Here is an 11,256-nt window from a genome sequence, read left to right on the forward strand (position 1 = left end):
GACTTGATGAGCGAATGCGCAAATATCAAAGACATAAAAGATTGGGGAGAAAATGTCATAGCTAGAACACTAGCCGGGATTTTACCAATCCACAACAGTAGAAAAATAAATCAGCTACAACACGTTGGACTAACAGCTGCACAAGTTTAGAGCCAAAGGACAACATCCAGTGTGTCGGAAGAACTTATCCCCAGTTCTGGACTATCTAGCAATGAGGCCCGATCCACTGGTAACCTTTGGGGTAGAGTTGCCTGAATTAGAGCGACAGATGGCATGAATATCCTCCATGAGGTTGTACCAGTCCATGAGGAGGAGGATTACTGCTGCAATCAATGCCTTGGAAGGCACAGTGATTTTTTTTTGACTCTTATCACCTGTGAAATGTGTTCAAAATTTGTTTCTCTATCTTTGTCTTAATTATTTTATTTATTTTAGGTTTGATATAATCATCGAAGCAAGCAAACACAATTAAGTTATTTTCATGCAACACAAAAAACCTCTGGAGCGAACGAAACCCGTGTGGCTTTTATTTTTTTAAACGTTCTGCGGATGTTCCGCGTGTCTTTGCCGGCAGCCTGAAGGCTCGACAGCGCTGCTCTCTCCCGACACAGCCCGCCTGTGAGTCATCACTCTGCGCTGCAAGATGGCTGTGGCGGACCGGCCCCCGGTCAGAGAAGGGATCCGGATCATTTTCCTGTGTGTGTGCTGGTACACGGTGAGCTCTGGGGGCAACATCGTCAACAAAATCATCCTGAATGGATTCCCGTACCCGGTGACGGTCTCTCTGTTCCACATCATCTCCATCGTCGTCTTTCTTCCGCCGCTGTTGCGGGCATGGGGAGTCCCCAAAACAGAACTGTCGAGCAGATACTACCGGTGGTACATCCTGCCTTTAGCTTTCGGGAAATACTTTGCATCTGTGTCGGCCCACTTCAGCATATGGAAGGTCCCGGTTTCGTACGCGCACACCGGTGAGTATGTTGTGTTTGTGACCCCCCGGGAGTCACGATCAGCACATCTGATGATGTGTCCGTGCCGTCAGTCGGCGTTAGCTTCGATGCTAACGCCGATCAAACCTCCCGATCGACGCGGACAATGGAAGTTGTGTGGTGGGCCCCGGATCGGTGTGGTGTTCCGTCACGAAAAGATATCAGATCGATTCACGCCATTAGTTTCATGATAAAATATTAGAAAATAAATTGATCCACAAGACATCGTCCAGCTAGCTGGTGTTAGCTAGAGAACTTCCTGCAGCTGAACCTGTTCTGTGTGACTTTCTGCGTTAATACGTCGGAAGAACTTTGACATATTAATCTGCTACAAGTTTTAGATAATACCGAAAATATGTGGACAAATAAATCCACCTAAGATCCATCAAGTTGAATTATAACCTGGATCCAAGGGATGTTAAGGATCCATGAAGAGAAAGAAATCATTAAGTTGGCCTACATCTGTCTCTCTCCAGGGTCAAAGTTCAAAGTTAAAAATAGATAAATGTGTCCAAAGCTTTAGGACACATCTCCAGTAGGTTTAAGATAAAGTTTATCTAGTGTAAAGAAAAAAAATATTGGAACAACTTTTAAGTTTTAACCTTAAAAGTATTTGTATGTAGAAAGTTTCTTGCAAATTTTTTTTTGAATGAAGAAGGAATGAAAATTTAATAAACACATTATGAGTCACAGAGACAATCTATTCTTGGCTTTAAAACATGTTTTTACATCGATCTGATGGGAGATTTTGTGCTAATTCTCAGTAAACAGTTTGGAAATTTGGACATGCTTTACTGACTTTGTTTTAAGTTAAAAGCCTTTATATCAACTAACCATCCATGACTTCTCTGTTTGTTTTTTTGATTTACCCACTCCTACGAAATAGCATGAAAAATAGGAGTGAAATGACATATCTAACATGAGCTATTTGCATACTGGAGAAGGGTGCAGCCAACCAGAGGAGCTGCTTGCGTGGTGCATGCTCACCATTCCAAAATAGTTTGTCAGTGTCAGCTTTAGATAGATGGTGGAACGACAAACCACTTGTTCACATTTAACACAAAATCAGGATTGACATATCTACTCACTGCTATGATTATCGCTGTCGTTTAGGATGATGAGACACACACCAAACTGATTGTGTCACAATTGTGTTATTTCACTTGAACAGCTGTTGTTTGGGTTGTTCACCTTATGTCTCTTGGATTTTTCTTCGCTGATCGCCTCAAGATAACTCACAAAATGTAATATCTAACAACGCAAAGCAAACAAACTCTAGTCTCAAGAAATAACTAAGTAGTCCTCTAAAATAATATAATTTCCCCTACAGGGATCAGTAAAGTTCAATTCTTATTCTTATTCTTCTGAATCTCTAATCTCTTTCTATGAAACTGAAAGTAAATACATCAACATGTTCTGCACTTTTAGACCTCATTAAAACTGCTATCCTGGTGGTGTTTGAAGCTGATATTTGAAGTGGTGTGATTATGCCTGAGCTTGTAAACTCATAATGAGACAATTTCGTGGCTTCAGATTTTCATCCAGTCACTGATTTATTATTTTAATATTAGAAACTGGTCTCATACCAGCAGTGCGGCTGAATTAAATCAACACTCATCATATGGAAAGTGAATACTCCATAAGTAATAGATTGTTTGCAGTATGAATAAGTAGACCACTGAGTCCAAAGTGAAAACGATGAATAGTCCTCCTGACCTCTTATTTCTTTAATGTGTGTTTGTCAAATTATTAATTAAATGCACATGTATTCAGTACTTTTAAAAAACATTTTCAAGTTTGCGTGTGTTTTGTGTTAATAATCTGAGTCATTAAAGTAGGTCAAGTTATCAAACACATGAGGGTAAGTAATAAGAATTAATTTCCTGAAAGGTTTAGTATAAAAGCAGTAGCGTAAAATTGATTTGAAATATTTTCCATCGTGATTTTTACTGCAAATAATTTTTGGTTTCTTTTTAATTGAATCTTAATTCTGAATAATCTGGAGACAATTTTGTTCCACACGATATCAAGTTGTGACAATTTAATCTCTCAAATAACAATTTAATCTCTCAAATACGTCTAACTTATTTCCAGGGCAGCGTCATGCCCAAGTAAACTTTATCGTTGCTAGTGACATGTGCGTGACAGTACATCAATTAGTGACACAATACTAGAAGCACTTTCTAAAAAATTCATTGACTCAAAATTTTCACCTTGATCCAGCCAATGAAATTTTATCCTAACTTAGCTAACCAGTTTGGTTCTCTACCTTCTGACGTTGAATTGCTTTGCAAGTTTGTCAAGAAACAAAACTGAATGTCATCATGCCTAGACTGACATTGCCATCCTATCTTTGTATTTTCCACAGTCAAAGCGACAATGCCAATATGGGTTGTTCTCTTATCAAGAATTATCATGAGGGAGAAGCAAACCACAAAGGTAAGTATACTTTTGGCAAACAAGTCACTAGAACTGTGCTGCCCTGGCCTGAGGTGGTGATGTGGCACGAAGCTGCACCTGCACTGCTTCTCATGTTACAGTCATCTGCAGCTTCCGTACGCTGATCAGGTCATCCGTGGGAGGGAGGAAGTCAAAAAGTAAAACCCCTTCTTTTTATCAGCGTGTAAAATTGGAATTACCTTGGAATGTAAAATAATCTTTATTATTTGGACGTCACTCCAAAATAATCTTACAATGATACTTGAATAATTTTTTGGTTATCCAGCGATATGTTTTATTCAAGACAGCATGCATTACTATTTAAATACTGTGTTTTAAAATTCATTACAAGAAACACTGTTAGATCATGCTGCGTCACTAATTGTAGTGATCTGCTGTAGTAAATGGGAGCTGTGCAGCTCTGTTATGTTGGGAAAACCAGAACACCAGAAAAATGCTAAATATCTGCCTCTGTAAAGTTAAAACTCAACATCTCAGGATTATAGTTGACTTTTCCATCTCGATGCTGCTACATTTAGCAGTCGGGGTTTGCTTGATGTGGAGAAGGAGACCTCTGAGTTCAACATCGTCTCGTCATGTTTGCCTGACAGCTAACAGTTTGCTATTAGGACGGGTTGCATTCACAGAAAGCGCAGCTGCAGATGTGTGATGTCCATATGTACAGATCCTGCTGGAAGGATCTGTACTGTGCTGAAAAACTTAATGTACTTAATGTAACTCAGCATTTTTTCAAATGACAAACTGTACAAAATAAATCACGGTCAAGTTTCCTGCAGAGTTTCTCACTTTGCCTCCGTGTGGGTGGGTACATAAGTGGGTTTCATAACACCTGCAGGTCTGTGTCATTTCTCACTATCTGATATTTTTAGCATGCAAATAAATGAGTTGTATTTATATAAATTGTTTCGGGTCATGGGACGTGTCATCCGATAGATTAAATAGTTAGTTTCTATGTGTGCTTGCAGATGTGGTTTCAGTGACACCAGGACACTGAAAAGACTGACAAAGAAAGCTGTCTGTTTGCTAAGGAGTGATCTTTAGTCCAAGGAGTTTGTCAATGAGAAACAGATGTTGCATAAATGGTTTATCACAATGGACAAATGCTCACATCCCCTGCACGGCTGCAGAATGTTTGCAGTCGGAGGCTTCTTGAAGTCAACTGAAATAAAGAGCTCCTCATATTTAACTCAGCCTGTCAGTCTGAGAGTTTAATAGTATTACTGCATTATTATGGTCCATTTATTATGGATTTCATATCAGCAACTGCTTTCATTATTTAGTAACTTGCCAGCAGCCTGAGGTGGACCTGACCCTGTCCTGCTGTGTACTACTGTAGGTGTACATATCGCTCATCCCCATCATTGGCGGAGTGCTGCTGGCTACCGTCACTGAGCTGTCTTTTGACGTTTCGGGACTAATCAGCGCTCTCGCCGCCACACTGTGCTTCTCACTGCAGAACATCTTTTCCAAAAAGGTAAATCATTGTCATGTTGGAAGGTTCATGAGGTTAGTAATTATTTCTGCCTAGAAGAGGTCTTTTTTTTTTTTTGGTCCAGTTCAAACCTATTGTCCAAAAAACTTGTCTGAAGGATGTACAAGAGGTTTCAACCTTTGTTGAGTGACTGGTATAGTCAGTGTTACCAGCTTGTATAAAGAGGGACAGAGAATCTGTTGAATGAATACACAACTGTAGTCATCACTCATATGTAGTCTGCTACAAGACTCCCTATAGACTCCCTGTATATCTGTGTAGGTTCTCAGTTATCCAGGTTATGGTTATCCAAAACTGTTTAAATCAATCCACTGGACTTTAAGAAAGTTTCTTGAAAACTTTCTTAAACTTTCTTTTGTAACTTCATTTTATTTTCCTGATAATATAAGTCTTCAATTTACAAAAGGAATCATCTGTACAAAGAAAGACTCAGAACCCGGCACCACGACGTCGGTGTGTGGTGCAGTGATTTTCCCAACCTGTTTGATTTCCATTTTAAAGGTGCTGAGAGACATAAAGATCCACCACTTGAGGCTGCTCAACATCCTGGGCTTTCATGCTGTCTTCTTCATGCTGCCCACGTGGGTTCTGGTGGATCTGTCTGTGTTTCTTATTAACGGAGACCTGGTGAGTGGCCATAACAACCCCAACAGGTCCTAAACGATCTGAAATGTAACCGCTCCATCCTTGCTATCCTTCCAGTACGACATATCCTCCTGGTCGAGCACTCTACTCCTCCTCCTAATCAGCGGCTTCTGCAACTTCGCTCAGAACGTCATCGCCTTCAGCATACTTAATCTCATCAGCCCCCTCAGCTACGCCGTCGCCAACGCCACCAAGAGGATCATGGTCATCAGCATCTCCCTGTTCATGCTGCGCAACCCAGTCACCCTCACGAATGTCCTGGGTATGATGACGGCCATCGTTGGAGTTTTCCTCTACAACAAAGTGAGTCACTCCGAGCAAAACGAGAAGCAAAGTCACGTTAAACGAGCAAAGAAACCAGCTCTGATACAAGAAATCCTCTTCCCATGTTTGATTTAATCTCTTGGGAAAACAGTTTGAAATTGTTTGGAGGTGTTTTCTGAGCAAACAGTGGCCAGTGTCCAACTACCAGTACACTTTGTGACTGAAAACCCTTCTCCTTTGCTTTGACAGGCCAAGTATGATGCTAATAAGGAGAAGAAGCTGCTGCCCAGCACCAAACAGGACCTGATGACCTTTGACAATCCTATGCCAGAAAAAATCCAGGCCAACGGATCGGGACCTTTCTCCCACGGATCAGAGCAGCAGCACAGCTGGAACAACGACCATTTCCAGTACAGCCGACACGCCTATACGTCAAACTACAGCGGCAACCACCAGTACGTGGTGTAAGGAGTTCATCCTGTGTCTGGGTCGCTATCATAGACATCACTGAAGGCCGCCGCAGTTGATTCTGGATAAGGAAGAATGAGACGTGAGTCATGATGAGCCAGCGGCGTGACCTCTCCCACGCTCCTCCCTCTTCACTGTATATTGTTGTTTATTTATTACTTTGGTACCAACAATAAAAGATGGTCTGAGAGAAAATACAAAACTTACGTAAAATATTTTCATGATGGATCCAGAAACGATGCCCAGTTGATGTCATGTGCCACCCCAGATGGACGTAGAACAAACTCAAGTGATTTGCACCTTACTTTCGGGAAATTCTCGACTTGTGTTTTTACAACCAGTCGTTATTTGTCTCGGGTTGTTGGGTTTTGAGAGGACAGGATGTCATCTGGTATTATCGAACATTTTGGTTTGAAGCATTTTATGTTCTCCTTTTTCTTCCTGAGGTACCTGAGGACAGACAGTCGGTTTGAGGTGTTGTCCTCAAGGAATTTTTCTCCCAAGGGGGGGGTTGTGATTCTACGGTATGGTGAAAAAATTCTCACTCAATATTGTCTACCTTAGTTGGAACATGTTTGCTCATCATGAAGCGTTCATGTCCCCTTCTTTTCACGTCGTAATCACTGGTTGTCATTTGATTTTGCTTTATCACAAAATACATTTTATTTTCTTTATAATTTCTTTGGACTAAATCCCCCCCCAGAACTATTGATAATCCCATCAGCCTCAGTGGTACTCACACAGCTGCTATGTGTGACTTCAGTCCCATCCTGTGTGTTCAGGAGATGTTATTTTTGATACTACACCACCTGCTTTACCAAATGGTTTAAAATTGCAGGTGTAAGAGAGGTACAGTATAAATGGCCAAATATCAAAATTCTTAAAAATGCAGTTATTGTACAGTTCAATTCAGATATGCTTGTCAGGAAAGGATTTTTACAGCCACGGTTCACACACACACACACACACACACACACACACACACACACACACACACACACACACGGTCTCCATATCATTGACCATAATTAAGTGCTCATCGAACTAAGAGTGAGACTAGTTCTGTTACCAAGAATGGTCGATGACCTCACAGTGAGCTAATAGTCCCATTATTTTAACCTGAGATACACAATTTGTTTTCATGAAGTAATAATGTAAAAAGTTAGCATAGCATTAGCTTTGCCAGGATAAGGAATTCCTTCAGTTTGCACTGCATCAGCTGCAAAATGAGGTCAAAATTCATTCTAATACTGTCGCAGTTTGTGGTTGATGAACTGCCTTCGAGTAATGCGCGTCTTGTTGGTTTTTGATACGTATAATTAGTACGAGTTGATCTGCAAAGCTCCTGAGGCAGAGGGAGATTTTACTTATCATTTGGCTCTTTTTCTTTCACCTCAACCAAAGCCAGTCTGTCGTGTTTTATGTTTTTTAAACAGGCTCTGTTTGAGTTTGCACATCCTGGAACAACTCTAATGTGTTATGAAGAATGTGCTGCTGTGTTGTGTGACTGGGTAGTCCTGAAGTGTTTTTGTAGCACTTTTGTCGGGGGGGGGGTTCTTTATATAGACTCATGCTTGAGCTCCTGTTTGGTTTGTGCAATCAAAGAGCCGATCATCGTTTCAGGAAGAGAAGAGCTTTGTCATTGTTGATTGTTCCTAGAGTTGTTAGCTTCCCCTGCGTTAAAAGGTAATTGATGAGGGGGAAAATTACTTGAAAAAGTTAAGAAACATCATGCTTTGTGTTGCATGATAACCTGTTTTCTGGGATGCAAACTGAGCATCTCACTGTGGCAATAGGAAATGTTATTTGTGCCCAACTTAAATGGCCACCATCTGAAGTCCCCATTTAAATTCTGCTCTTTTATTTTGAAGGGGCAAACAGGATGAATGAATATTTGAGGGCATGAAAGTTGTTGCCTGCCTTGTCCCTTCTGCTGTAGTTTGTTCAAGGTGTGATTAGGGGTTGATGTACTTGTACTTCTAATAGTATTCTTAAGGTATTAGAAAAAAAAAAATAATTATTTAAACCTCAAAGGTGACATCTGCACCATTTTTTAAATGTTTCAGAAAAGGCATGTGGGTCATCTTTGGCATTGGTGGTGAATGTCACCACCGATGCTTTTTAAAAAATTTTTATTGCTACAACATCAAACAAGGCAGTCACAGACTGCAACATCCCACGACACCCCTGAATTCAAAATTTTACCCTGACCTACTGTACTTGCATAGGTCAAAGTTCAAACCTAGTGCTCTGACCCACTTTCGTAGATCAAAGCTGTAGCTTTGATCTATGGTCTTACTCACTCTGGCCTTCTCCCTGGTCTTTCTACCTTATCCGGTTCCTGAATGTTGAAAAGTTTAAATTTGACCTCGACCTAGTTTTCTCAAGGTCAACATCTCATTTTCATCCCCTTTGTCGCCCGAGTAATGTGCTTTTTGTTTCATATTTCTATCTGCAACGTTGCAAAGATTTTTGGTGGACTAACTAACAGATGGACGGACGAACACACACACAGTGACAATAACAATAAATAACCGCTTTGAAGCGGGATGTAACAAACGGACAGGTGTACTTCTTCCCAAGAGGATTGTGGGTGGATTTGGTTTTAGATCCCAAGGCCTTGTAGTCTACATGCTGAAGTGTCCTTGAGCAAGATACTGAAACGGTTTATATGATTCGTGAATGATATCACTCCTGATGAGCCTGAAGGAATTAAACACTGATGCTCTGAAGAGCTTTGAATGACCTGGTTAATATTTAGCAAAAACATCAGCTGTCTGAAAGAGTTGAGAGACACCAGAGCGGAGCAGGAAGATGAGTGGATGTTAATTCCAATTTGAAATCAAAATAATTGTTAATCTACAGAAAACCTCCAAAACAAAATACAATTTATTTGCAGTTCTCCATATTTATATGCAATCTGTGTTTCTGTTTGCAGTTAATCACTCTGCTGCAGTCCCTTTTATATCACTCCTGTTTTACTTGCCAAAATCATAACCCTTTTGATGATGATGATGATGGTGATGATGCACCATAAGATGGAGGCCTTGTCTGCAGGTGTACAGGTTATAAAAATTGATGAACTACAATTGTCAGGATGTCTCATCTCCTGTGAACTTCCTTATTTTATTTTATTTTATTTTATTTTGTGTCCTTTGTTTTTTTATTTGTGTACATTGAGAAAATTGGGAGAACTGTTAATCAATGTTGGCTCTCCTGTAAAGCTTTTAACGGGGATGTGAATGAAAGGAAGAAGGGAATGATTACTTTGTACAAATTGTATAATTATCAACTTTGTCCATCTTTAATTGATCTTGAGACAGAATTTTTACTTAAATGATGTTTATAGATTTTTATTTATAGGTGTCAAGGTACAAAAGGTATTTACAGACATCTTGTCTGCTTATGTTTGGTAAATGATATTTGTAAGTGTTGGAGGAAAAATAAATGCATTATGGAATACTGAACACTTTGAATGGTTTTGTTTACATCAACATAAACGTGGACTAAAGCACAAGATTTGTATTAACACTTTGATTTTAGATGTTATATAAGGATCACAATGCTGTTCATATGATACTGGTAAGTTTTATCTTCATCTCAAGCAAGACTTTCCTGTCTTCTGCTTGACATCAAGGAACCAAAGCTGGTTTTGTCCCCGTTTAACACCTTCACCTAAACATCTAATTATCCCTCCAAGTGCCAGCCTTCTGTTTGCATACAGATAATTCAGAATAAACCGAAGTTCAAACAAAAACCTCTTGAGTTACACAGTTTGTGTGCACAGGGTAACATCCTTAATCATGAAGACCTGGGGCCGTATTCTTCATCATTCTGAGAATCCTCAACTGGAAGTAAAAATTCCTCGCATGGAGGAGGGATTCAAGCACACTCTCAGAACACTTGGACCAAGGAATGGACAGAAACTTTTGTCTATGCAGGGAGGTGTGGTTTTTCTGTATGACTCATTCATTATAGAAGGTGTGTATTTACAGTGTTGGTAATTTTAGCTGTCCCTGGTTGCAAAAGCACCATTTAATATCCTGGTACAGCTGTTATCCTTGTCTTCATCTCCGTGGCCCTCGAGGGGTTCTGTGATTTGTCTACTCTTGCAAATGTTGCATAATATTGCACAAGTCGTTGTGACTTCCTTGTCTTTCTTGAATTAGGTATTAGTCACAACTCTCTGAAACAGTTGGCCAATGCCAGGCTTTAAACATGCTTTCATTGTCTTCTGGTCCATTTGAGTTAATATAGAGAATTCCATTCAAAACAACTGGAAATAAATTGAACAATAACATTTTTCTCAGGAGGTTCAGGAAACAAAACCAAGGCTGAAAGTCTCAATCAGGTTCCTGAAGTGCAATGCTGCAGTCATACAAGGTGGCTTTTAGACGTGTTGTGGTTTGTCAGCTCGTTCTAGCGTTTTTCGGCCAGCAGGGGGCAGAAAAGGTCCATAAATCATGAAAGATTCCACAGACACCAGAGGAAGATAGCTTACAAGAAGATGCTGAACCCCAACTTGCTCTGTGGTGCCTGAGGGCTGCCCCCTGCTCCTCAAGGTTGGTCAAGTGCAAGTAATAATTTATCCTCCGTGATCAATAAATAAATCTAAAAAAAAATTATCTTGCTGCTTTTACCACTATATACTGTCATCTCTTCCAGCCTTTCACGTTATTTGGAGTTGTTGAGTTTTGGTTACTTCTTTGGAATTTGCCTCTTCTCCTGAAACTTATTGTAGGAAATATGATGATTAAACGATGAATGTGGACTTCTCTTCTGGTGTTCTGAATATTGGTCATGACCGCTCCCTTAACAGAATATGCTGTTTTTTGTTGGTTTATATTGTTTTTTGTGGGGTTGTTTTGGGTAAACCTGTCAAATAAAGGTAGCATAATAAAAGGTGAAATCATACCAATCTCAATAGTCAAATGTATA

The 11,256-nt window shown here is 40.0% G+C and overlaps 1 protein-coding gene across 1 annotated transcript; it reads left to right on the forward strand.

Annotated features, from left to right (window-relative positions):
* Nucleotides 1-548: 548 nt before the first annotated feature.
* On the forward strand, nt 549-11,048 carry slc35e1 (solute carrier family 35 member E1). Its single transcript, XM_068318483.1, has 6 exons — nt 549-971; nt 3,358-3,428; nt 4,786-4,923; nt 5,443-5,568; nt 5,644-5,889; nt 6,100-11,048. Exons 1-6 carry the CDS (start codon nt 644-646, stop codon nt 6,316-6,318), a joined length of 1,128 nt encoding a protein of 375 aa, XP_068174584.1. The 5' UTR covers nt 549-643; the 3' UTR covers nt 6,319-11,048.
* Nucleotides 11,049-11,256: the final 208 nt, after the last annotated feature.

Source organism: Antennarius striatus, chromosome 7 (assembly GCF_040054535.1).
Source record: "Antennarius striatus isolate MH-2024 chromosome 7, ASM4005453v1, whole genome shotgun sequence".
NCBI lineage: Eukaryota > Metazoa > Chordata > Actinopteri > Lophiiformes > Antennariidae > Antennarius > Antennarius striatus.